At 47.7% G+C, this 26,895-nt stretch overlaps 1 protein-coding gene across 19 annotated transcripts in view; it reads left to right on the top strand.

Annotated features, from left to right (window-relative positions):
- CAMTA1 (calmodulin binding transcription activator 1) overlaps positions 1-26,895 on the top strand; it is a 323,364-nt gene that overhangs the window by 3,438 nt on the left and 293,031 nt on the right. For 15 of the 19 annotated variants that reach the window (XR_005103116.1, XR_005103117.1, XR_005103115.1 and 12 more), the window contains one exon: positions 2,515-2,608. Coding sequence is in view for 12 of the 19 variants with exons in the window: in XM_037379737.1 (XP_037235634.1) it covers positions 2,542-2,608 (67 nt within the window). In the remaining 7 variants the exon portion in view is untranslated. Of the gene's footprint in view, positions 1-2,291; positions 2,331-2,514; positions 2,609-16,092; positions 16,272-17,527; positions 17,660-26,895 lie in introns of those variants that run through there. The other 4 variants (XM_037379727.1, XM_037379726.1, XM_037379720.1 and 1 more) reach the window with 3 other exon arrangements.

Genomic DNA, 26,895 nt, shown 5'->3' with positions numbered 1-26,895 from the left:
TTGTGCTCTTTTTCTAACGTGATTTGGGAGTTGTGTGGTCCTTGGGGATGTTAGTGGCAGAGTTACTGGGAATCCTTCCCCTTACCAGATTGATCTAACGCTTTCCAAAAAAGACACAGCTGCTCGTTGCCAGCTCTGGCCGCTGTTTTGCATGCATCGCAGATGATTCAGGGGAATTTTTTGGGAACAGTCCACAGATGTCACATCTTGGCAGGGAAATATAGGAAGAGAGAAATATGACTTTAGGGAGCTATATGGGAACTGTGCTTTCTAAGCATGTAGAGATAGCTCTTTAAAACCCTAAATTATAACAGAGGAAATGTAACATCTATGGTAAAAAGCAATTTTTGGGAAAAAAAAGTACTTGTTTGTGCTTTACTGACTTGCCAAGTTTTGGTTCAGGGTATAGTGTTCCTCTTGCCCAAGTTGCTACTCACAGATTCTTCACACTGTGTGAGGAAGCATTGTGGTGCTGGATGGGATGCAATCTTTGTGACGAGAGAAGCGGACTCCAGGAATCAGATTCTGGATTTGGCCAGCGCGTGTGCTGTCAGACATGTGACACTGTGGCTTCTGCTCCAGTGTAGGTAGCATGCTCGTTTTGTAAACTGTGAGTAGCCTTACTAGTGTCCTGGTACAGCCCTGGTGTTTTCCAGAGGTCATGATCTACTGGTACCTCTCCCCAGATGTAATTGGTTAGGTTCCTTCTTGGAGTGGACCATATGATCCATGGAGATATAAGAGACTCTCATTGTTACTTGTTTTTTTTCCTAAGCTTTAATGTCCTAGATCTTTTCTAAACAGGAAAGAAACTATGTGCTCTGTTTAAAAGACATTGAGCCTGTACCTAGAAAGATTGTTGAGTGTAGTGATCCTGAACATTACCAGCCTTAGTGTGAGGTGCTGAGTTCATACACTTGGGTTTGGTGCTTGTTCCATGTTAGCAGTGGGTAGGGGAATGTGGCTGAAAGGGAATTCAGGAGGGTGCACGCAGGCTGGGAGTGCTGGAAGAGTGCATTGGCAGTGCCAGCATTCCTGGGCTGAAGCACAGGCGAACAGTGCTGCCTGGTGAAAATGGGGGCAAACTGTGAATGTCCCTCTCTGGAAAATGGCGTTTGGAGCTACAAGTTATTTTTTTTAAGCTAAGGGAAAGATCCACGCTTGTGTTTCTTTGGGATGCTGGTGACTCTTCTCCAAGGTGCGGAGGTGTTCCAGAATTGATTCACCTGTGCTGCCTTAGAGCCAGAGATACCTTCTATCTACTGAGGCTTCCCTCTAAGGCAGCGGCTGGATGGGGAACCATCTTCCCTGGGCTGGTGAGAGTGGCAAGTGACTATGAGGAGGCCTTGTTTAGCAGATTTTCTTAGTAACTGGAATCATGTAGTCATCGCTGGAAAATTGCCCCCGCACAAAGTGTTTTTGCTAATATTAACTCTAGTTCCATCTCAGCTCAATGGAGGGAAAAACTAGAAAGTGCCATAAATTCAGCCGAGCTTGTCAAAGCTGTCAAATTACCACCTGATAAAGCTCCTACCTCCTAATGATTACAGCCATCAGCCAGAGAGGAAATGTATGCCGATGGGGCTTTCGAGCGACAGCGCCAGGGTTCAACATTGTTAGACTTTTAATGTAGTGTCATCTGGGGGCTCTTTGGCTTCAGTAGAGGGTGAAGCTCTGAGCAGAGTTATTTCTTTAAAAAAAAAAAAAAAATATCTGAGGATGTAGATGAGCATACTACCCCTCTCTTATCAGCCAGATTAATGCTGACTACTAAATTTTAGTAAAGGTCTTCTTTGGTCCCATTTGTTAGTATTAGGAGTCCATAGCGATAATGTCTTTTCACGTATAAAAGATGCTATTGATTTTCTGTTACTGTTGTCCTGAAATGTGCACTGTGTGTCTATGGAGCGGTGACAATTCTCCATCACTAGCTTTATGGGAAAAGAATGGTTATTGAATCTCTTCCCATAAAATATAATCTCTTTCTCTCTCCCAGATTTTGCCAGCCCCTCTGGGAGTCCCTCACGTTATCTCTTTGAGAAAATTGATTTTTTTTGTCTCCACTTTGTACGCTTGTGTTTAGTTTTATTTTTAATTTGGCTCACATGATATGGCAGGGAGGCCTTCCTAACGTTAAATGTGCTTTCTCAGTGTTTTGCTGCTTCTTCATACTAACGCTTTCAGAATGTTTGAAAATAAAATAAAGATACTTGCTTGGCGCGAGTCTCTCTTCGTGTTGCAGGGCATTTTTTTTACTCTGGGTGAGTCATTGCCCTGCTCTTTCTCTCCAGGCAGGTCTGAGACACTGACAGCTTTTCAGTTGCTTACAGGTAAATTCGGGGTAAGTTTCTTGAGTCAACACAGGCTGATTGATTTCGGATGAATGACACTAGTGGAGAACGCAACTTGTACTGCTGCCTGCTCTTTGAACTTGAACAGTGGCAAAAATACTCTGTCAAATTTGTCCTTTCCTCTGTGTAGCAAATGACTGACTATGGGACTTTTTCCTTTCAGGGAGGAAACAGCAACATGAATTCATAGATGATGAGTAGGATGCCAAAGCCAGAGATGACAGTGCTCTTGAAGAAATGCTGGGTAGAACAAAAAGGTAAAAGGAACAGCTAATTGAGTGCATTTTGGAGCCTGTGGGACTTCATGTGGTACATTCCCTCATTAAGGCAAATGGCACGCCCCCTCAAACCATAGCTGAGTGTTCTGATTTCCCTCCTCCTCTGTTTTGCATGAAGTCCCAGTGATGCCTCTCACTCCCGACCTACTCTTTCTATGCTTAGGTCTTCCCCAAAGCTGCACCATTCTGTACCTAAAGCCCTTGCGAGACTCGTACTTCTGAATGTGCCCTTGCATGCATGGGCTTGCAGGTCCGGCAGCCGTCTCATTGTGACCTGTGGCTTGCACTCCCAAATTAGTTTGGCAATCATACCTGGTTTTCTGCTGCCATGTTTTGTGATGAGAACAAAAAGAGAAATAAGGGATGAACTCAGTGGGTTAATTTGCAGCCAGTGTCATTCTCCTGAGGTGACGGTTCAGCGCAGTCATTGCCTGTACTGTCTTCTGACTTAAACCTCGGCAGATACACGTGGTTAAAATGTTTGGAATGCATTGCAAACCAGTTGCCTCCGTGAGGACGGAATTGATTTCAGCTATTCTGGTGCTTTTTGCTGCATTTTGTGTTAATGCTCTTGAGGTGCCCAAAGGAATCACTGCTTATTGGCTCTTTCATTCTGAGAAATTCTCTCTGTCGCTGAGGTGTGGTAGTTCGCTTGAGGACTTTGGGAAGTAAGAGGCAGATTTACTCACACCTGCAGAGAGCTGTGTGGTAGAAGGGCCTCTGTTACGCTCCTCCAATGGCAGCAGAAGTGGCTGAAGCAACTGGCAAGAAGCAAGAAAAATCATCATTAGTAACGTTGCTCTCCTTGGGATATTTTCATGCTTGTTTATGGAAGACTGACTTTAATCCCCCAAAAAGTCAAAAGCAAACATTCTCCTTGAAAATGCTCCAGGTTTGTAGTCATTAACTGCGTGCTGCCCCATGCCTCTCGGGCTGTTTCTGGCAGCAGGGGTGTGGGACAGAAGGGCATTTCTGCAGCAAGCAGAAGATTTTGACGGTACAAGAAGCAAGATGAGGTGTGAATGGTTGATAGATACAAATAACAGTTCTATTCTGCTGCAAGTGTCGTCTTCAAAACAAGAATCGGGGAGGAATTTGCTATAGTTTAGGTTTTGGTGCCAGTTGTAATTTTTATGAGCTTAAATTGTTTCTAATCAAGCTGTGGTCTGTCATACAGAGCACTGTGCAGGGCAGGGTTAGGGCTTTTGAATAGGCTACCGCCACAGCCTTTCCTGAAGATCGCTAGTGCAGTTTTGACAGTGTCAGAAATTACTTCTTCAGGCTGATTCATAATGCTAGGAAATCTGAAAGATCCAACCATTCCGTCCGCACGCCGCGTGTCTGGGAAGGGAGGTGCTGGCTTTCTGTGGCCTTTGGCACCTCGTTGTTTCCCACTGCAGCGCGTTTCCTGCAGCAGTGTAGCTTAAACGGCACGCTCGGTGTCTTTGGACCCTGTCAGCCGAGTACGTGAAGAGCCTGTCATGGGGACAGCACTCTGCGTTAGGGCACTGCTGTCATCTGTCAGAAGCTGTTTTCAGAACACATACAGCTTGCCTGAAAGCCAACCTTTTGCACTTTGAAGATGAGAAACATGTAGGAATTACAGATACTAAGATGCTATTTTCCATGGACAGCCCTCTGGATTTTGTGCTCTGTTGGTGGCTGGAAGCTGGGAACCCATATTCCCTACCAGCTCTTTTCTCTCCAAAGCTGGCCTCCAGCCTACCCCCAGCAGAATAGTTCTCTGAGAAGTTGTCAATGACTTCTCCTACTGTGTCAGTAAGAATATTATTTGGGCTCAATTGTGCCATTTAATTTTGCCTCTCTAGTAAAATACTTTCCCATTGGTGCCATGATAAGGAGCTGCTCTGGACGCTACAGCACGCCCTAAAATCCTTGTTATGTGTAGACCACATGGTGTCACAGGGGAGGAACAACACCAGATTCAGCGCTTTTGGTGAAAAAGTAGTAGTTTGTCCTATGGGAAATGTAACCATGTTTGAAATACTGTGTAAATAATCATAAGAAATGCAGAATATTTTTTTTAAATGGTCATAACTTGTGTAAGCTATCATGTAGTTAAAATACATGATGATATAATTTTTAGTTTAATAACACAAGAGTTGAGAATTCAGGCATACTTAAAATATTAATTAGCAAATTCCTGTTGTCAGTCTGTATTTTGGAAGATCTGATAGTTTTCTTCTTTCTTGTTTTGTGTATGTGTATGTTATAGCTGCTGGTGTATTATTCAGCTCTTTCTATAAACTCGGATGTAAATCTATTACGCTCTTTGAGTTTTGAAATTCTTCACCATCAATCTGGAAAGCTTTAAGTCTGCTAAAATTGGAGTACAGTCAGTGTTGGCAAGGCGCTGTGTCCTTACGGCTGTGCTGGTTCCCCAGAGCTAGGGCTTGTAGCTGTTCCCTGTTCCTCCCGCTGGCTGTTTGGGGCCCTGGAGCCCAGCCAGCCCGGCTTGGTGGTGGGTCACAGCACCCTGCGAGTCCAGCACCGCACCAGGCTGGGTGAAATGGAGAATGGTGAGTTGGTTTTCAGTACGTACTATTGGTTTTGACAAAGAGCACTATATGCATGTTATTTTACTATCCCTGCCACTAGACGCTGGCATGGGGAAGATGCATGGTGCTATTGCTTTAAGGTGGCTAGTGGCCGCTAGCTGTGCTCAGCATCACCTTTGCCAGCTCTGGCATTGCAGCACGTGCTGTCAACTCAGCAGTGGCTGGAAAGCTCAGATAGGACCAGATTTGGCATCAGCATAATCGCTTCTGCGGGCATTGCGCTTTGGATCCTGCCAGCTCCTCGCTGTTTCTTCTTTCTTCCAGCATGTGGTATTTTACATGGCCCTGAGGATAGACAGTTGCCTACTAGACTAGCTTGTGGGGTTTTTTTTGGTTTTTTCCCCTCAGTCTTATCAGGTTTTCTGTTGCAGGGGAGCACTGGGAAATACGAATTCTATTTTGCTTGCTGTCCTGCTAACGCTTTAGCTTACTGGAGCTGGTGAGAGATGGCAGCAGTGGGAGTTGGTGTGCTGTTAGTCATTCGGGTGACATGGTCTGATAGACAAAGCTCCTGAGCTAGTGAAGGAGGACGCTTATCGAAGATAGAGTCGCATTCAGGGTTGTGTAGCCTCATCTTCTCACTTGATGCAATTTCTCTTACTCAAATGCAAGTGGAGCTTTTAAAGGCAGCTGATACTATGTTCATGTTTAGCCTCCGTCTTGCAAGCATACAAGAAAGGAAGGTGAATCACTCGCTTGTATACTTTTGATCTTGAAGTTCAGTATTACTCCTTTTCTGTCAGTGGCTTGTCAGACAAAAATTCATAGTAATTGTATTTAATGATCTTGCCCTCAGTGTTGGAGGCAAGGCAATTGGAGGAGATGCGGTTAGAATTCTTCCATTGTTGAAATACTTGATTTAGCTTAGAATATTTCATGGACCCATGAATGCATTTTAGGAAGACTATCATGTATCCATGGCTGTTACCACAGTTGTTGTTCCTACAAGGTAGGGTTCCAAGGTTCTCTGGGTTGGTTTGTGGTTTTTTTTTGGTTTGGTTTTGATCCATCCATGTGTTCCCGCCCCCCGCGCCCCCCCCCCCCCCCCCCCCGAAGAAACTGGATGTTTTTGACTAGTCCACGTTTGTTCCTGACATGAGCCATAGACAATCTTTCACCACAGTGTTGGGTGTTTAATCCAGCTGCCTCAAGGTTGGGTGTTTAATCCAACTCCTTGCTTTCACGGAACTTGCTATGAATGATACAAGCACCTCCTGTGCAGATAAACTTCCAGTATCATTGCTGAAAACGTAAGTTGAAATTTTGATTCTGTGGAAGTTATGATGATTATATTAATATCTGCCACATGATTTGTCTGCTTCCAACCATATGCTTTTTAAGTAAAAATCGCCCTTTTTGAATAAAAGCTGCCAACTGACTGGCAGAAAATAACCAAGGTATTTTTAGAGACAGACTGTGTAGCTTTTCCCATAGTAGATGGTGGATACCTACCAGTAATGCACCACTGGCTTTATGGGATTAGTGTGGCTAATGAGTTGTTTATAATAGTTTAGTAAATAGGGGCTTTTGTAGAGTCAGTGCACAAGGAGGAAAATCCAAAATAGTCCCCATTGTGATCTGCAATACTCTGCTTTGAATGCCACCACACCAGCTTTTCCTGGTGAAAGATGAACGGTGTTTTCAGTATTTCTTAATCATCATTGCCCATAGAAAATGTATTTTTATTGGAAGTGCCTACCCGGCCACTGAACAAAAATCCCTTGAGGAGAGAAACTGTCATCGATTGACATACAATGGCTCTGAGTCTAGTTCAGTAAGCACGAGGTTGTTGTGTGCCTTATTTTCCCAAAGAAGTGAATGCTTTGGGATTAATTAAACTCTTTTCAGTCTGTACAGCAGTGTAACCTTTCTTTTATGCATTGTAGGGCTTGCACCATGTAAGAAGTCAACTATGCTATCTGTGTGACTCCAAGGTAAAGGCTTGGGGTAAAATTACTTACATTCTTGAAATGAAAGAGTCTTGCAGTATATGCCTCGGAGTGCTCACCTTCCCGATTGCTTAACTGTTGTCTGGCCCGCACTTGAAGTGGGTGCTTTGCACCCTGTGCTTGTTTTTCCTGGGTATCCAGTCAGCTGACTGACAATACTGGATTTAAACTTTTCAGATGTGAGAGGTTTAAATCTCAGTGCGAGAGAGGCGTAAACCACACGTTCATGTATTGCTGGTGTGAAGAACCTTAGCGTTTCAACACCTCCCTTAATGAGGGAGAGTGTAGCCCGTGTGGGGAAGGGAGTGGGATGGAGCTGTGTGGGACCCCACATTCAAGGAGCTTCCCAGTAATGGCGACACATACACAAAGCCTTTTTGCCTCTTTCATCTTAAATGGTGCAAGAAAGGAAGCATTGTTTTCTGAGCAAACACATGGCCAAATGAGGTGGGAAATATTTTATTTCCTAAAATCTATTTATTATAGACAGTGGTAAGCCATTTGTTAAAAGCAAGCCTTTACATTCTTTCAGATTTCATACCTTAAACTCTGTGGTTACTGGAGTCTCTTACACCTTTGTATCGTTCACGTAAACTGTAATTGTTTGGATGGTGATGGGTGCTTAAGGTTAGGGACATAATTTCATCCCCCAGGCTTTCACCTTGACTGTAAGGGCTTAATACCGAATACACCAGAAGTATGTGCAGTCCTTAGGTTATGCTCCTAATTGGCACTTAAAATTCATAGGCAGATCTTGCAGAGCCATTTCTGAAACGTGCTCTTCAGGCTTGTCATCCAGGTGACCGCCCATTTCCATTGATCCCACACTAATTTCTGCAACTAAGATCTGTTTACTTTTTATACTTCTAGTCAATTTTGACCAATCGGTAACCCTACAGAAGGATTAACTTCTAGTTTTAATATTATTATAAATCTACTTAAGTCTTTTTAAGCAGGAAGGGGTGTTACCAAAATTGACATTGTGCAACACTAGGTCACAGGTTTTACTGTTTAATCAGAGATAGAAGTTGAAATACATCATTGCATCTATGAAAGCTAATTCCAATATTAAAAGTTCTCTTAGCAGCTAAAAAGAAATAATGTAATGCATAATTCTTTTCTTTAGGAGCACTTGCTAATTTTGAATGTGTCTCCCACTCTCAATTGGTGGAAGTTATTTTAAGCTGTATTTTGTGGTTACTACAGGTGAGTTGGCAGTATATATCCAGTCCTTGGGCAGTGCTATGGTGTTGCTCAGTGTTGCCTGGTGAGGTCTTTTCAGCACCATGAGAATGGCAGAGTCACGGTCATTCAGAGCAAATTTTAAGGTGCGGGTGACAGGCTGTTCATAGACATAAGCACGGAGAAAGAGAAGGTTGTGAGCATCATGTAAATACTCGGATGAGGTTATGCTAACTTACATTTTTGGAAGATAGCGTGCATTGTTTCCCTGGCTGAAATAGCCCTTTAGATAAACGTCAAAAAAAGAGAATGCATATCACTTAACACAGAAAGTGACACTTCTTAAGGACCTTTTTCAATTTATAGTTCAATAAAAAGGGTAATCTGTGTAGGGATATTCTGTCCTTGCCTACAGTTCTGCAGTTCTGACAAGATCACGTTCCTGCTTTTACCTTCATGCTGTCCCAGGCTGAAATACTTCACATTTAACGCTCTTGGTTCTATAAATAATTGACGTGGCTCTCTTAGCAACTGAAGATCAGCAGCAAATTGTATTGTTGCTGGATAATAGGGTTGTTCTGAATTCTTTACTCCTTTACATCTTAATTTTCACTCTGCTACTAAGAGTGTAGGAACTGATTTACTCCATGTGGGGTGGGGGTGGGGGGAGTATTACTGTTCTAGTCCTTCAGGGGAGGAAGCTTAGGGGAAAGTCAAGAACTCGCAGATGACAACATCGAAGCAGAGACTTAATTATTTCAGTGATTTTTCTGCATATACAGTTTCTCCATATTTCTCATTTTATGCAACTCTTCCGAGCCATACGGAACAGAATAGTTTTAATGGTTAGACAATAGGCAAATCTAGAAAGAAAACTCTGTTCCATAGCAAAAAAACTAATGAGAAAATATTAAACCAATCATTTTTGTATATAAGAACTAGTGCATATCCTTGATGACAGAGGAGAAGGAGTTTGTGTAATAAGGCACCAGACAGGCACCCGAGAGATAATTTGAGTGGCTGCACCGCCATAGTACCACTGTAAGCAAAGGACGATTGATTCTAGTTTGTGATACTGGAATTAAACTTCCATTTGGCTTATCTATTCATAAATAATGATGAAAAAAAAAGTCAGGGAAGTTCCTTCTCATTGTGAATTTATAGCATGGCAGAACTCAGGCATGGTGAAGTTCTTTAAAGACTTGAGATGATTACTTCAACAGTAATGCTTTTTAATTGAAAGCATGAGTGCTCTATTGTTTGTTAATGGTGCTTCCACATAAGTCATGGGAGTGTATGAAGTAAGACTTGGTGTGGTAGCTCCAGGACAGGGTTTTGGGCAAAGGGCAGTGCCTGGACAGTGCCGTCACCAGGAGTTCCTTGGGAGCAGGCTGACTCAGGTTTTTGTGGTTTGGTGGTTTGTTTTTTTTTCTTTTTTTTTTTTTTTTAATCAGACTTTGCCTCTGGCTTCCAGTTCCTGAATCTACGTGGCTTCGAACACCTTCTGCCTCTGTTACCATCATCCATTTCTCTTCCTTCGATCTCCTTTTGTTCTTCTGTCATTGTCTTCCATTACTCATTCTTCTGTCTTCAGTGCCCAAGGCTGATATTTTCATACCTCAGTGACTAAAGTTTGGCTCCTAGATCAGTATTCATTCAGTTTATATAGACAGCAGTCCAATTTCAGAGGAGTCAAGTATCCTGGAAAAGACATTTGTTTAAAAGCACAAACAGAAATTTAGGAGCTTTAGGGATCTTTGACTTAAACATATCTCCCTGTTATTATTTGCTTTGGTGATCACTAGAGATCTGATATCAAACTGACGTGAGGATTATGCTGTCTTGAACATGTTGAGGGGAAAATAAGTATTACAGAAAATGGCCTTTTCCTCAAGGTAGAACTGGTTACTGTGTGGATTTCCGTGCACGCTGTTGGCTGGGATTCAAGGAGCTGGCACTGCCACCTTTGTGGAGTGACATTCCCTGGCCAGTCCCGAGCTGGGAGCTGTTCATCCACTGCCCAGAACAGCCAGTTGCCTACCAACATTGTGCACAATGGCTTTGCATTAATGCGCATTCATAGAGTTTACGCTTTCTTCTTGCTTCTTCGGTAGTAAGGGGAGTTTTGCGCACTAGCAGGGGAGAGGGGTTAGTATGTAGGGGAAAAACAACCCCAGAGAGCAGCAGCCAGCCTATATAGCTTATTACAGGATGACAACAGCTTTAAAAACAAAAACAAACAGACAAACAAAAATAAAATCCTTCCATGTACCTTATTGAAGACTGTGCTAAAATTATAACTGAGGCTACTGTGGATGACAATCATATTACCTCCTTAAACTAAATAACTTGATTGTCTTATTATAAAAGAAAGCAAAGAAAAATGTCCTGAATATACTGTAGGAAATTGTCTTTACTAAATCTAGCAAGGCATTTATGAGCATTGTATATATTATTTGATTTTGCCAGAATTACATAAATGGGGGGGAAATTGTTAATGTAAGTTGACTACCAGAGTAAATCACAGCCTGATTATTCTTCTTTTCTGGCTAAAATTAGAATTTGATATAATGGTCAATAGACATTTTCTTTAATTTTTGAGACATAATTTCTAATAGCTAATCCAAACAAATTGGAGAAAGTTGCTGCAGAATTGAAAAAATAAATTATCTGAATTTTATGGTGACTTACTGGTAAATCCCCTTAGTTGGAAGCTTTAATTTACCTCATATTTCAGGTTTTTTTCTCCTCTAACTGGCTTATGGGTGTATACTAGAGCAAAATAATTGTTATTTTCTTAGTGCCACCAGGGTGCTTGGAGCATGAACCACAGTGAAGACAGAACCTGGCCTGTTCTCATAGGGAGATAAAGGACCAAGGACCGCAGAGGAAGGAAGAATGGGGCTTGTGGCAGAGGCTGCGTGCTGCCGTGCGTGGCGTGGCAGGCGTTCTCCCTGGCATTGCTGGCTGCAGCAAAATGCCGGCGGCTGGCACCCATGTAAGTCAGTTCTGAAGCTGTTTGATCCTGTACCGCAATAAATGGGGCTCCAGCATGGCAACCCCCCAGGCGGCCGCTTGTTTCCCTCTGGAGTCGGTGCCAGTGTAGAGGAACAAAGCATTTTTGCCCTTGTTCTTGGTTAAACAGGTAAATACTGCGTTTCGTGTTGAGGCTACTGCCTTAAGTATCTGCAAAAACTTTATGAGGCTTTGCACAGCAAAAACATCTTTCCTCCAGGGTCCATTAAAATGGCTTAGGCTCTGGAGTTATGCTTCAGTTTTGCCTGGTATAAATTCCCGATAGCCGACAGTGTTTTACTAGAGGTTATTTGAATGTAGTGTTTGTATTTCTGAGGGAAATAAATGGGCTCAGAACTGCAGAGGGGATGGGGAGAAGAATGTATCCAAACTCCAAAATACGGAGGATGAGCAAGTTTGGCCTCCTGCTAGGGTAGTATGCAGTTTCTTCCAGCCTGAGTGTAATCTGGGATCTTTAGTTCCCGGTAATGTGTGTTCTTCTTCAACTTCCACACATCATTTGGGGCAAGTTGTTTGGATGGCAGAGCCTGAAACGGAGTATACTTCTCTGGAGAACCCTTCTGAAAAAATGCGTGTTTTGGGATGTTTACCTGGTTTTGATGAACCTGGGAATTGGCACTTATATTTCCCAAATGCAGTGAAGTATTGTGAAATGACAGTGAATTTATACATGCACATTGCCTTGGTTAAGTCTTGGGTTTATTCCTAGAAGAAACAGCTTTTGATTCTGGAAGTGTAGAGAGGAAAGGGCAAAAGCATTTCATTTCTATCACTGTGAGGTTTTTTTTAAGCATCTCTATTCACACTTCTAAGAGTATTTTTGTAAAAACACTTGGCATTCCTTGCTTCTAAATCACGGACTAACTTTGTGCAAACAATTCAAAAGAAATGGGGTTCCAACATTGTCATTATAGCTATTAAAACTGTCTGAATTGTTTTGCTTTTTGATGCTTGCCATAGCAACGGTGGATGTATAATTTGCTGAATATCCATAACAGGATATTTGAATATATTCTTTACAGTTTTACTTCTGCATATTACTAAGCATGCCAAATCATCACATTAACCCAATTAACCAAGCCAGACCCACATCTGCCATGGAATGACAATGAAGGTGGTTTTTTTTTTAAGGAACTTTTTATTTCACCTCCTCCTCAACAACAACAAAAAAAGCCAAACGCCGTACATCAGAACAGCGGCAGCTTTTATCAGTATGCTGTTAAAAATTATTCATGATTCAGACTGCGAAAACTCCTGGCACATCTACTTTCTTGCTGCTTATCAGCTGGAGGTAGCTCTGTGTTTGTGCCCCTAGAAAGGCAAGACCAAGTCAGTTTATCCTGTACCGTACATGCACAGAATCTCCGGCGGTTTGGTACCTCTGTGCCTTAATAGCGATTAGACTGTTGATTTTTAAACAGTGGGGAGCTGGGAAACTTGAAAGATACCAGCAGCACTTCAATTCAAATGGCTTGTTCCTTATCATTTTATTGCACAAGGAATTAAATGAAAATATTTGGGACTTTGCTGGCATGCTTGATGAAAAATCTGTGTTCAAATAGCATCCATGATATTACACAGATCACATTGCTGTAATAACCTATGTACTACTGTTAAAATTGTGTGATTTCAGGTATATAAGATTCAGTTTATTAGTTTGTTTTTTTCTCATGGTAGGAAAGCTTATGTTGAGGAAGAGAATGAGTTCATTAGCCGTATGTAGCAGAGCTCATACACTATCGTGGTAACCCCTTGCAAATGCTTTATTCATCCTCTTCCACACAAATTCTCATCGTCTTTATGGACCAGGAAGGATCTAGAAAGCCAGACAGCGCTCCCAACGACTCTTCATAGAGCAGGTTGCACGCCACTGGTAGAGCCAAGGTAGGTCATGTTAGTTGTGGAAGCAGAGTTATTGCCACCCAGTTCCTCCTTCTGTGGGCTGTAACGGCTGAGAGAAGGCAGCTGGTGTCCTGAACAACCTTGTCAATCAGCCCACATGGACCTCATTACTCTAATGAGCCATGGAAGCACATAAGGAACTACTTGAGCTTTGGAGAGAAGAGAGAGATGGACACTCTTGTGCACACATGTGGCTGATTTTGCATTTAATTATGTTGCTGGGTGATCCCAAGGTCTAACCCCATGTGGAGTACCTCGTGGTTATTTGTTCTCAGGCATATGTAAGTGAATAATGCAGCGAGGGCTATGACCAAAATAAATGTGCTCGTCTCCCTGAACAGAAGGGAAGGACTGTTTGTGGCAGCAGTTGCCGTCTGCGTTCCTGGGAGTGGCCTGGGTTCCTGCCTGCGTTTCAGCCACAAGCATGGGTGTCTGCAAAATGACATCCAATTAGCTCCCCGGCAGTACTGTGCGTAGTAGCAGAGGAAGAATCTTTGTCACTCAGAGGAGGTGCGTTAGCCCCACCGTTTCTCTTGTCTCCTTTTTGTTGCATAGTCTTGCCTGAATATCCAGGTGGAAGCCTGAGCCCCTTCCAAATGCCAGCCTGATGTTGGTCTTGGGCAGGATACTGAGATGCCAGGAGATGAGCTGATTCAGAGGAGAGGTGGTAGATAGGACTGGCGCTCTGAAGGCACCACAGGCTATGCTTCTGGACTGATCTGGGTGCCTGTTTCTTGCCAAAGAAGGGAGAGCAAGGCAGGCCTGGCTGTAGGGTGTAGGCGCTGGCGCCTGCCACTCCATGTGGAGCGCTGGGATGAGGTCAATGCGGGATAGCCCTCTGCGTCCTGTTAAGATCTTTGCACCTAAACATCTGACCCTTGCACCAGGTAGTTGACTTCCATCTCTTAAGGGGGAGGTATGCTTATTTTAATCTAGTATTCTTTTCTTTGCTGTAATGCAAACCACGAGGAGCACCAACTGTATGGGCTATACCTTGTGTCTGTGCTAAGTGTATGGATCATCTTTGAAGAATATCCAAGGAGAGGCATAAATTCCCTGCAACTCATAGAGAAAATGATAGCTCTTTGCCAGTGTGGCAACCAGAAAAGTTTCTGGCAGGTCTCAAGCAGCTGAAGAAAACAATTATCTTAGCTGATCCTGTAACTGCATTAATATTTGTGTATATTTATAGGACAGAGTATACTAGATTAGCTTTATGACCGTTGGGAGTGAGCCTGTCATTCTAGAGCCGCTTCATCAATGTGCCTTTCACGCTCCATGAGATTAGCAGCCGCTGGAAGTAGGAAGAAGGAATTTTCCTTTCTTCTGTCTTAGAAGAGACCCATCATACCATGTTCCTCTTTTGTCTTGGCTCGGAAACGGCTTCAGTCTTTAGCAAAACCAGAGAGCCAACAGGTCTTCTTTAAAGAAGTTCCACTCTCACGGGGATCTGAGGGGAAAATATCCTTTTTGCGTGTTTAGTCACACACATCAAAGGAAGGGGCCGTTCCGCTCTCCGTTAGCGCTGTGCCCGCACGAGGCGCGGTGCAGACACGCCGAGCTCTGCTCCAGCGGCTGCCGGCGCTCCTCAGGCTGTGCCCCCCGGCGGTGTGGACAAAACTTGGCCGGGCAGAGTCCATCGCTCTGCCACGGCACTGCCAGCTTGGAAGAGGACAGGGCCGTTATCTCGGTGTCTTGGGCGCCGCTTTAGAGCGGAAGCTCCTCGACATCCCGATTCCCAGGCAGGTGCTGCCGGCCGGGATCAGCGCGGCTGCCCGTGTCACCCTGTGTCTGACAGCATGTGCCACAGCTCGGCACGAACGCGTTCCCGTAGGAGCGGTGGGGCTCCCTCCAACTTTTCCCGCCTCGCTGGCAGCGGTAACTCGGCTCCCCTTGGGGGGGGCAGCCCCTGCCCGCCCCAGCTGGCCGGCGGGGGGGGGGCGCACGGCGGCGAGGGCCCCCGCAGCCCGGCGCGGTGCTTCGTCTGTCCCCGTGGGGGAGCTGTGCCCCCGCCCCTCCCGGCGGCCCCCGGGGCGGTGCCGCTCCGGCACTAACACCGGGCCCGCCTGTGCCGGAGCCCGCTGGGGCGAGGCGGGTCCCGCCGTGCCCTGGCCGAGGGTGCCGTTCGCTGGCGAAAGAACAACCCGCAGCTTCTCAGTCTCGACTCGGAGCCGGTGACTTTTAAACCCCGCTCACCCGCCGGAGCCCGCGGGGGCGACGCGCTACCGCTGTTGCCGGCGGGTGGCCTGGGAGCGGCACCGTGTCTGTTTTAATAGGGCAGGCGGGCGGGGTCGGGCCGCGGGGCTGCCCCCGCCGGGCGGGCGGGGCGGGTGCGGGGATTGGCGGCCGGGCCGCCCACCGCGCCAATCGGAGGCTTTGTTTAGGGTTACAGGGAGCGGAGGGGGCGTGCGCCCGGCGGGGCCGCCCGCAGCCAATGGCCGGGGCCGGGGGCGGGGGCGCCGGCGGCCGCCCGGCTCGCCCGCCCCATTGGCCCCGCGCGCGGTCACTCCGGCGGACGCCGCTCCTCGTTGGCTGCCGGTGCCGGCGGCGCCGTGCGTCAATCGGCGCGTTCCGCTTCCTCCGCGGCGCGGTTGGCTCTGGCGGCCGTCTGTCGTGCTGCGCCGCTTCCCCAGTGGCCACTGCGGCCGTCAGTAAAGCGCCGGGTCCCGCCCTCCTCGTCTTGCCGGCGGCGCCGCTGAGTGGCTGCGGCGTGTGTCACTGAAGCGCTGCCGCGCTCCCATTGGAGGGGCGCGCTGTCCGTCGCGCCCATCCCCTCCACGTTCCCACCTCCCGCCCGTCGCGATTGGCCGCCGCGGGTGTCAGTGCGGCGGCTCCCCCAATGGGCGGCGCGGGGTGTACGCCGTGCGCGCGGGGTGGCCGGCCCGGCGGCGGCGGCAGCGGGAGGAGGCGGCGCGCGCCTGGGTCCCGGTCGCGAGGAGGCGGAGGAGGATGTGGCGCGCGGAGGGGAAATGGCTGCCGAAAACAAGCCGGAAGGTGAGAGCGCGGCCGGGCCGCCTCCCGCTCCGTGCCGCCGGGCCGGGCCGGGCCGGGCCTGCGCCGCCGCCGCCGCGGGGCTGCCACCGCGCCGGGCCCTCCCGCGCCGCCCTCCACCCCCCCCGCCCCTGACCCCCGGCCGCGGGGCGGCGGCGGCGGCGGAGGCCGGGCCGCGCGGCGCAAAGTTTGGCGGCGGCGGGCGCCCCCGCGGGGTCGGGCCGGGCCGGGGAGGGACGGAAGGGAGCGGGGGGGATGGCGGCCGTTGGGCAGGCCATGTGCGGCGGGCAGGCCGCGTGGCGCCGGGGCCGCGGCGGCCGGGCCGGGCCGGGACACGGGCACGCCTCCCGCCGCCCGCCGGCACGTGCCCGCCCGCCGCCAACATGGAGGCTGCGGCGGTGTGGCCGGCACAGGGTGCGGCGCGGAGCTCGGGGCTCCGCCGCTCCCGGCCTGGGCCTCGCCGCCGCCCGGGGGGTCACGCCGCGCCGGGCCGGGCCTGGCCGCGCCGCCCTCGCCGGCCCCCCCTCCCCCGGCCTCGCTTCCTCCTCCCCCTCCCCCCCCCCCCCTCCCCTCCCGGCGGCGGCGGCGGCGGCGCACGTGCCTCGCGGGCGCGCGCCCGTCATGAGCGGGGCGGCCTTGTCCGCGGCCCCGCCGCACCGGGGCCTCCGCGCCGGCGGGCAGCGGGCGGGCCGGGGGTGGGCGCTGCTGGGGCGGGCGGAGCGGCGCGGCGCCGCCCGACGAGCGGCGGGGCCTGGAGGGCAGCGGGGGGAGGGCCCGGCCCGGCCGCCGCCGCTGGCGGCACTGGCGGGAGGAGGCGGAGGCGGTGGGGGGCAGTCCGGGCGCCCAACTCCGGGCGAAAGTTACCGGCGCGGCGGGGAGCCGGGCGGCGGCGTGTCCGCAAGGGGGTAGCGCTGCTCCGCCCGGCCGCGGCCCCGCGCCCCCCCCTCCGGCGGGGCCGCCCGGCGGGAGCCCGGTGCGAGGAGCGGGGCAGGGCCCGTCCCTAGGCCCGCTCGCCTCGCAGTTAATGCCTTTTATTATTATTAATTTTTTTAATAATTTCCCCGAAGTTTGGCCGAGCCGGCCGGCGGGAAGCGCCAGCGTCCGCTCCCCGACCCCAGCGCCGTGCGCCCCGCCGGCCCCCCGGGCGGCCCCGCAGCCACCCCGGGCGGGCCCGGCCGCCGCTCGCACCGCCGGCGGGGCCGCCACTCGCGGGGCCGCCCTCGGCCCGGCATCGGGAGCGCGGCCGGTGCCCGGTGCTCGCGCCTCCATCTTACCGGGGCCGGGGGAGAGGCCGGCGGCCGGGCCTGTCCCGCCACAGCCGGTTGTGTAACCGAACCGGTGCGTTCGCTAACGCCGCCTGAACTGTCAGCACTTGCAGCTGGGCACGCCAGGTACCACTATTTAATATGGCTAATACAGGTTTTTTTTCCTTATTCGCTACAGTATATATGCTTCCTCACTTTTAATCCGTTTGCCCTCTTCACCGGGAAACCCCTTCTTAGATTACAAGGGTCGTTATCCTGTCTCTTTGCCTGGATTTCCGCTCAAAGAGCTTTGAGAATACCTTTTAAAATTTTTTTTATATCAGGAAGGTGTTTGTCGTAATTTAGGAGGTGTAGAGCCTCCCTAGGCATGGCCACCTTCGGTTTGATTTTTGCCTGCGCCTCGTCCAGCGTGACGTAGGCCCCGTGCTCTCCAAAAATGCAAATTTTAAGTAGTAGTGGTGATTGGGAGTGTGTCAGCTTCATCTTTTATTAATCTCTTTAATGCTCCCAAATTCATTAGTTCCATCTTTCCTGTGGTCTGGAAAACGCTGGGCTTCATTCTTTTCTCATTTGTGTTGAAGTAAATGATTAACTTCGCTGAAGTAGTAGAATGTCAACTGGTTAACGCTGGGTGTAAGTGATCAGAGAGTTAGCGTCTGTCTGGACTTCCTAGCTCAAACTGTGAAGTTTCGGTTCTTTTGTGGATGAAAGTACTGTCACCAAAGCACACTCAGGCTTGATTCTCTTTTCGGGCTTCCTGTGCCAATGTATGATGACATTTTTTTTTCCTACGTAAAGCGGAGGCTTTGCTATACCCGTCCCTGTGCGGCCGCGGCTTTACAGAGCCACGCAGCTCAGCGCTCCTTGATTTGAAAGATAATTCAGCCTTTACCATTGTTATTTAGTGCAACTTCCGTCATTTTTCATATCGGTAAGTAATTTTTGTGGGCCGTCTGAGTGTGTTCTGGCTGAGGAGACGGGTCAGCAGCAGCATTTGCATTTGTGATGTACGTGAGTCGCTGGAGAAACTGGAGAAAACGTCTGCTCTGCCCGGCGTTTAAAGGCACCCACCCCATATCGTAATCCAGCGTTTCGCTTGGCTGCCCGGTCCTTGGCTCGCGGCTTTGTACCCGCGCAGAGCACGGGCAGCGTCGCTGAGGCGGGAGCGGAGAGTCTTCGGCTCGGCGCTGGCGCCTGTGGTGTTCCCGTAGTAAGTGCACGGAGCAGCTCCCTGCGCTGACCTAGTTCTGTGGTATATTTTCAAGGAGGTGAGATATAAACCATTCATTCTTTAAACTTAAACTCCACCTGGCGGAAACTTAAACGGGAATCGTTTTAAAGCGTGACTCAAGAACGAGCATTTCACCAGTAGTACAGATGCTGGAGGAGAGCACGCAAGTCGCTTTAGGTTTTTGTTACTTGAAAAAAGCGTGTGTGAATGGGACCTAGCAGGTTAGTTGTGTGGAGAAGCGCTGCTTTTGTTGGGGGGGCAACCCGCTCCATCCACCCAAAGCGGTACGGGAGAAGTGAGCCTTGTGAACAGCAGCGAGCAGCTCTGCAGACCTGCCTGGTTTTGGCGTTGCCCCATCAAGCTTTGGTCAGGGCTCCTCGTGCCTGGCTAGCAGCAGGAAAACCCCAGCAGTAGGTGAGGGCTTGACACGAGGCTGGTGTCTCTGTTCCCTGGCTGCAGGAGACATCTCCACGTCTTGGAAAACCTGGGTGAGTTTCCTCTTTTCTGGTTTTTAGGCAGAATGAAGCTGGGCTTGATGACCAAGCAGCTCTTGCCATCCTTGCAGCAGAGGGGTTTACGGCTTTTGTAGTTTCTGCCGCCTTTTGCGCGTCTGAAGTGCTACAGGACTGACCCTCGGAGGTGCCATCTTGGAAGCTGCACCAGGCTCAGGGCATGATTGGGGTGGGGGCTCTTTAAATTGAGAAAGGAAAGTTGTTTTTTTTTAAAGTTCAGAATAGAATGTGGAACCTTTCTTTAGACTCTGTGTGTACGACTGTGTGTTCGTACGGGCAGGTACCTGAAACCTCCAGCTTTAAGGCAGAGCCGTGCCCGTGTGTTTAAGCCGTGCAGCTGGCGCAGGAGCTGGGCGCTGTACTCGTCGTGCCCGCTGTGTTCGGTTATATGCAGTTGTTGAATTTGGCGTATGTTAATTCAGGCAGGGTCAAGAGGTGGGCAAGTCAGGAGGTGGAATTTCTCCCCAAAGCTCCCACGTGAGCCGAGGATACCGAGGGAGGATGGTGGTAGGGATTTTGGCAGCTGTTCTGGGTTTGTTGTTCATCCTGACCGAGGAGGCAGTTAGAGCTTCAAATACTATTGAATGCTGAGAGACTGTTTGGGCAACATGCCTTTTGAAAACAAAACATTCTTGATTTGGTTGTTAAACAGCAAATATTTACTTCCCTCTGCGGAAGTGTTGCATAACGTTTTATTACTTAAACAAACCTGAGCTTATTGTGAGCATGACGGATTGGATTTTGTGCCGCGCTTTCTGTACTGCTGTCCTTCTTGGCAAAATTGGACCGTCACGGTGAGGAGGCAGGGTTTGACACTCGGCTCGGTCCGCTCGCTGCCCCAGAATTTTTGCTGAATTTCAGCAGTTGGGATTTTACCAAAATTTCTGTTGACAGGGACAGAGGCAAACTGCCTTCTAGTGAAGCTTCTAGACCCACTCAGAGGGCTGCAAGCCAGCAGGATGGTTTCAGAGGGTGGACTTGGTTTGCTTTTTCCAAACAGCAGGAACTACGTCTGTCTGTGAGGTCTGGGGTTTTAGTGGGTTGTTCTTTTTTTTTTTTTTTTTGAGTACTTTTGGCATTATAACCATTGTACGTGCAAGATTTCTGATGTAAGGTGTAGGGCTTGTTTAAAGCGCTAGGTTTTTTAAGCCACTTCCACATCTCCTCTTGTTAATGATTTTCCCAAATGCTTTGGCTCAAAGGTGTTTTTGTTTATTTGTGTGGGGTTTTAAAGCTATCTCTGTAGGAAGGTTTTGTACAGATGTTGTGACTCAGATTTCATTTCCTATATCGGGGAACAGTGAGAGGCTTATGTCCAAGTAAGGTTAAACCAAGTATTTTTAAAATTTAAGCTTTCAAGACTTGGTGTTAACTTTGTTACTAATACTTTTAAATGGTTCTTCTCAAACAGTGCAGTCCTTTAAAAACACCTGCTTACAAAGACGTGTTACTGGAGGAAGAGGGAGTACCTATCCTGCCTTTCTGTCCGGGCAGGCTTCAGAGGGAGGGTGCCGTAATGTGACCTTCCTTTTTTAGTGTCCCTTCTGTCTCTGCTTCAATAAACCAAATACATCTGCAGGGGTAAAAAAAAAAACAAAACAACAAAAACCAACAAAACCAAACCACAAACCCAAACCTTTTCATGGAGTGAAATGAGGCTGGTGGAGTGCGTTGTGGAATACTGTGCCGGTTAATTAAAATACAGTGCTTCCAGCAGCTTCTTGCATCTTCAGTATTTCCTGGCCTCCTCCTCCAGACTTTGCTGAGTTTTTTCTTTTTCGTGTCACCCACCCCCCGCCCGCCCCTCATTGTCTCCTGTTTCTGCCTTCCAAGGCTTCCTGCCCTCCTTCAGCCCTCTGTTGTGTTTAACCTGTTTTAAACCCTGTGGGATTTGAAAGGCAAGTATGCCTGCGGGTGCTGGCATCTCTCTTAACTCCAGTTATTTTGGGGTGCAGCGCTTGCCCTCTTCCTGGATTGATGCTGGAGGTGCGGATTCATACTGGGGAGCAGTTAGAGCTCTGGGTATGGCAGCAAGAGCAAACTCCCGTTATTGCTGGGAGTGGAGAGCTCGGTGTCCTTCTCCTGTTCTTGTCGCATCTTTGGTTCAGGGGTATTGGGTTTTTTTCCTGCCAGCTCTCCAGGTCGGTTTCCAAACTCAAACTGTTTGCAGTGGTAAGTAATTTCACTAGCCTCAGCCAATACTTTGGGACTTCTGGTGTTGAGAATGTTTGTAGTATTGAAAACTAAACCCATTGGTGGTTTAGTTTTGCTCAGCTAGACTGTTAATAGCCATCCCTCCTTAGCTTCATTGTAGTTGAATTTGATGATGGCATTTTAGTGAAAACCAGAGGGTGAAGGAATTGATGACAGGTCTAAAACAAATGAATTGTTGGCGACAGTGAGCAGTGGTTGAATCATTCTGTTGCGCTTGTCATGTTTAAAAGCAACACGGTGAAAGTCACGCGTGAACACACTTTGGAGCTGCAGGAGAAACCTGAAGCGACGGCACAGTTTCAGCGCTGCCAGGGATTGCTTTTGAAACGGTTACTTTTGTGCCCCTTCTGAATTGAACCAAATTCTCCTTTCTTGTGTGGTTAGCAGGGTGCTTCAAACTGCCTGCTAAGGCGGGAGAGGAAAAGAGGAGCCTGTGAAATAGAGCAGCCACTTTTGCTGGTTGGGGGAAGTAGGCTCCTGAGTGCTGAGCACAGTGATAAATGTACAGTGTAAGAAATAAATAGCTAATTGTGTAAACCAGGCCTTCTCAACCAGCGCGTAGGCTTTCATTAAGAAGAATTGTGCTATCGACTCTTCCCCAAAACGCACCATTTGCAGTTTTACAGAACTGTGTTGTTTAAATTGAATTCAGTTATAAAATGTCAAGAAACTTTCTGCTATGTGAAAAGGATAAAATAACTTAGAAGTAGTGTGTTCCTGGCGGGGAGCACCGGGATGCTGATACGCAGCAACCGAGTTTTAGCTACATTTGTATTTCTGAGTTTTAGAATGGGTTTGTAGGGCTTGTCATAGCAAGAAAATAGTTATCACAAATATTCCAAGAAACTAGGCTAGACTCCATAACTTGCTAGAGGAGGATTGTTTTGTTGCTTGTTCTTGATACTACTGCCATTCCTGTGATCTCCTCCTCATCCTTGCTGGTGTTCCTCGTGTTTTGCTGCCCAGCTGCATGTGTGCTGCTTTGTGTGTCCATCCTCTCTTGCTCCCACTTCACGTTTTTTACCTTTGCCTGAACTGTTTACTCTTCCCTTGTGTCCTCCCCTCAGCCCCCAGGCAGCTTCTGGGGCTGCCCACATCCTGTGCCCTGTGCAGTGAAGGATCGGAAACACCTTGGTGAAGGATCGGGAATGCCTTGGCTCAGGTGCTGGCTCCCGGCGGAGCCGCGCTGAGAAAGCGGCACTGTAGAGCTGGACCTGGTTATCTTATCTTAGCCACCCTCTATTGATATTTAGAAATCTGCTTTTGTTGCCAAGAGATTTACAACTGTAATCGTCCAAATATTTCTAGAAAACAGACCAAAAGCTGTTGGTTTTGCTTATATTGCTACTTGTTTACTGATTGGAAATGCCAGGAATGAAGTTTAACGATGAGAAATAGCATGCCAGTCCTTCAGATGTTTGGATCGAGGAAAATTCTTTGCATTTCATTCTGCCAGATTGAATTGACTGGTTTTGTCTGCATCCAGAGGTCAGCAAGTGAAAGAATGTGGGAATTCAAGGGGACTTTGTACTCCTGCCCACAGCTTAGGACCTAGCAGAGCTGAATCAATCAGTGGGAAATACCAATATGTAAAAGAAATTAATATCTTTTGACTAAATCTGGATATCTTGACTTACATTTTTGTCTATGTCTTTGTATATCTTCAGAAGGGCTAGTCATTGGAAGAGTGGCTTTTTGCACAGGGGAGGGAGTTGCAGGAAAGCCGACAGGGTTGAGACCCATGGCTCCAAAATAAGGGCGGTGGGCTTCTGCGTTGGGTATTGATGTGGCCACCTCTGAACTCCCTTAAATAAGGCATGCAGTCATTTCTTTTCCTTGCGAGGGGGCTGGCACACAGGTTAATACTGCCTTATGCCAAGGGCTGGATGGCTTCGGGCAGCCTCCGCTTGCTCCGCGTGGATGGGTGCCGCATCCGAGCTGTATTTCCTGGGTTCTGCTCAAGCAGCAGTGTGGTGAGTGGCATCGCGGTTAACTGGACGCCCTCCCGTTCCATTTAAGTAGCTAATAATTACATGGTTATTTTAGCTGTTTGTTTTATATGAAAGAGCCTATTTGTAACGTTTAACCACCTTTTACCTCTCTTGTGAGGTAGTTAAGGAGGTGGCCAACCCTAAGTTATCGCTTCATAATAATGGGTTTATAAAACTTGTGTTCGTGATTTTATAGGCTTATTCCTTATATTTATTTCCAGTATAGAACTGTCTGCAAATCAGCAGTTGATCAACACCCATTCAGCCATTTCTGTACTCTCCAATTATATGTTATATTGACAAACTGTGGTAGTTAAATGGTTTCCAGATCTAAATTCACCCTCTGGATCACAGAAGATTTAAGAACCAGTTAAAAGAAAAAAAAAAAAGGGGGGGGGGGGCAGGGAGGGGATTGTTTGGAGAGCAGGGGTAGAGCACAGACTTGCTGTGTGATTTGCTGTTGTGCGCTTTAAAGTTTTATGGTCCATGTTGCATCCCTTGGGAGGATAAAGTGCAAGGAGCATGAAGAAACCCATAAAATTACGAAGGGTTTATGTGGTATAATTAATATGGAACTTTCCATGAACTTTATAATAGTTGTACTTTCTTAATTTTACGCAAGTTTCTGCTTTGCTAATAAGTAATCTTGGAAGATTGCTAATGGAACTTAAATTTCGAGTTTCATCCTGAATTATAACAAGTTACATTGCAGGCTGCTAGATTTTAGTATATAGCTTCCTTATTGTAGCGTTCCGAATGGGCTGTGCATGTCTTGGGAAGCATTTTTGAACTGTGGCCAGCTTTGCACTGAAGTCCCCCCGTGTCGATACAGCTTTACTGGCAAATCCTCCTTGTGCAAATGCAGCTTTGCTTGCAAAAGCACTTTTTATCGACACTGGATAGGTTTGCAGGTCACAGTGTTGTAGGTTGGACCCATAGCAAAAATAATACAGGGAAGAAAGTTCAAGTACAGATCTGGCCTGGATTTGGACAGTAAAATCAAATAAGCGTGCAGTTGCAGGTTTTTTTTTTTTCCCCACACTACAGAGGACATTTTAATTCTAAATAAATGTAAACTATTTCCTCTGGAGTGCATGCTGGCTACTCTGAAAGCTTGGCCTGGTTGCTGAGTGATGTTGATTCTCATTCCTCTGCCTTTATCAGAAGACTCTGTAGTAGGTGAGTGGGTACATCGGGGAGACTAGAAATGACAGATTTGATTCAAATGAAAGGACAACCTTTTTTTTTTTTTTTTTTTTTTTTTTTTTTTGGTGCTCCACCTCCCTAAAAATGTATTTTGGTTGAAACGTTTGCGATATTTGTTGTGAGGAACGTGAATAGCAAAGCAAAAGCTTGTTTGGAGGAATGTGTGCAGTGGGGTAGCGGGTCTGCAGGCAGGGGCACAGCTCCCGCGTGGGGCGGGGGATCTGCCAGCGTCAAATGCGGTCCGAGGGAAGGTGGGGTGGAGGTCCGGGGGTAGCCAGGGGCTGCCAGCACTGTTCCTGCAGCTGGCAGAGCAAGCCTCCTCTTCGGTGTCCAGCTTCCCTGTTTTACCTGCACAGATCTTCCTCCACTCGGGAATACGTCATGAACGGTGCCAGCGGGTGGAGAGGCGAGTTGTAAAGCAAGTGTGCGTGCATCGTTCGGGGCAAGGCACACTCTTGTTACTCCTCACCACTGCTTGGCCCGCTTCGTCCTTCTCCAAGGTCATGCCTGTTCCAGAGGTCGCTGAATTTAGGATTCCCTTCCCATAGCACGATTATTGTGTCTCGTTCTGACCACGCGGCTGGAGGGTTCTTTAACGAGAAGCCTGTCAGATGGAGACAGGCAGCAGTTGTTGTTTTCCAGGTTGGGGGGTTTTTGGAATGAAGAAATGTCATTGCTAAATGCAGAAAAGGGGAGCGTACGTGAGATGTAGGCACGTTACAGGGCGATGGAAATGACCTTCCCTTGCTATAATAATGCAAAAGTACAAGATGCTAACAACAGGAGTCGGAAGGTTTAGAGTCAGCAAGTTCTGGTAACTTCTACCAAAACATTTTTAAGGGATCTATTATCCATAGGCACTTTCTGGATTAATAATACTGGTAATTGATGACAGTGGAAGAAAGTTAATAAAACGAGCTGAATAATTAGAGGTCTGCCAGCCCTGCAAAATAATGGAATGAATGATAGAGGACTTGACTGATACGGAGGTAAGGGGAAGTAATACAATTAATGTCAATTAGAATGTGCCCATGGAAAATAAGCTGATGAGATGTAACTGGGGATGTAGTTTGGCTGATAAAAGCAATAATGTGTGCTGTAAAATACTTTGCCGCCTTAATGAATTGAATGTAGTGCGATGCAATATTTTGAATGAGATGTGAAAATGGTATAAAATTAATGCAGGAAGCGTGAAGTAGGTACCCGCTCACTTGGACGGTGCCTCTGGAAATACTGGTGGGAAAGGCTGGGGGCTGCTGTTGCAATGGGGCCCTACCCACCTCGGTTCTCTGCCCCGGGCACGTTGCTGTCTCTGCGTGGGTAGCCCCAAGTGTCATGACGTGCGTGTCTGTGAAGCTTTGAGCCGCCCGGGGTGGTGGGAAATAACAAAGGTGATGATCACATGCGCGGAACGTTGACTGGGAAAAAGATGTGACCAGAAAGCCCTGTAGAGTAATGATCTGAGATATGCAGTGTCAGGCTAGAAATCCTGGAGTGGTATACAAAAAAATCAACTGAGAGAACCTTCTTCCCGATTCCTTTACCACTTCAGTGAAGATCAATGCTTGCCCGACTGCTCGTTCACCCAGGAAGAAGCACGGAGCTGGCAACCCTGTTGATTTAGTCTAACGCAGTCGTACAGGAAAGTTCCCAATAACTCAGGGAGCGCACAGGACTCGTAAATTATAGAGCAGCTCACGTTTATCATACACATCGCTGCTTATCTTGTAAACTCATCTGCTGTGCTTGCACGAGTAGTTGATTTAACAGCATGTATATTGTTGAACTTGACACATCCAAGAGTATAATCAAGCTTTAAAAATACTAGGGACGTCTAGCTGCCGGTTTGCGCTCTTCGCCCGCTTTCTAAAATGATTGCGGGACGGGTTCTCTGGTTTGCTGCAGGTCACGGGAAATTTCTGTATTGTGCGTAATTGCAGGGGAGTTTTATCATGATGCTGACATCTGTTTAATGACATAAATGATTAGATGTGTAAAAGGAAAAAGTTAATGTCCTTTTTCTGTACACTTCCAAATGGAAAATGACTATAAATTAATTTTGTAGGGTAAAATGTCACTGAGTAAGTGTACTCGTATACCGCTGCCCAGCATCTGCCACGCGACGTGTGGGCATCGTGGAAGAAGGCAGAGATGATGGGTTTTGAAAGGAGAACTAGGAAAGCTTCCAGGCTGTGGCTGGGATGTCCT

The sequence above is a fragment of the Falco rusticolus genome, chromosome 3, assembly GCF_015220075.1.
Source record: "Falco rusticolus isolate bFalRus1 chromosome 3, bFalRus1.pri, whole genome shotgun sequence".
Classification (NCBI taxonomy): domain Eukaryota; kingdom Metazoa; phylum Chordata; class Aves; order Falconiformes; family Falconidae; genus Falco; species Falco rusticolus.
The sequence above is the reverse complement of the archived record's forward strand: the minus strand, read 5'-3'. Positions and strand labels throughout refer to the sequence as shown.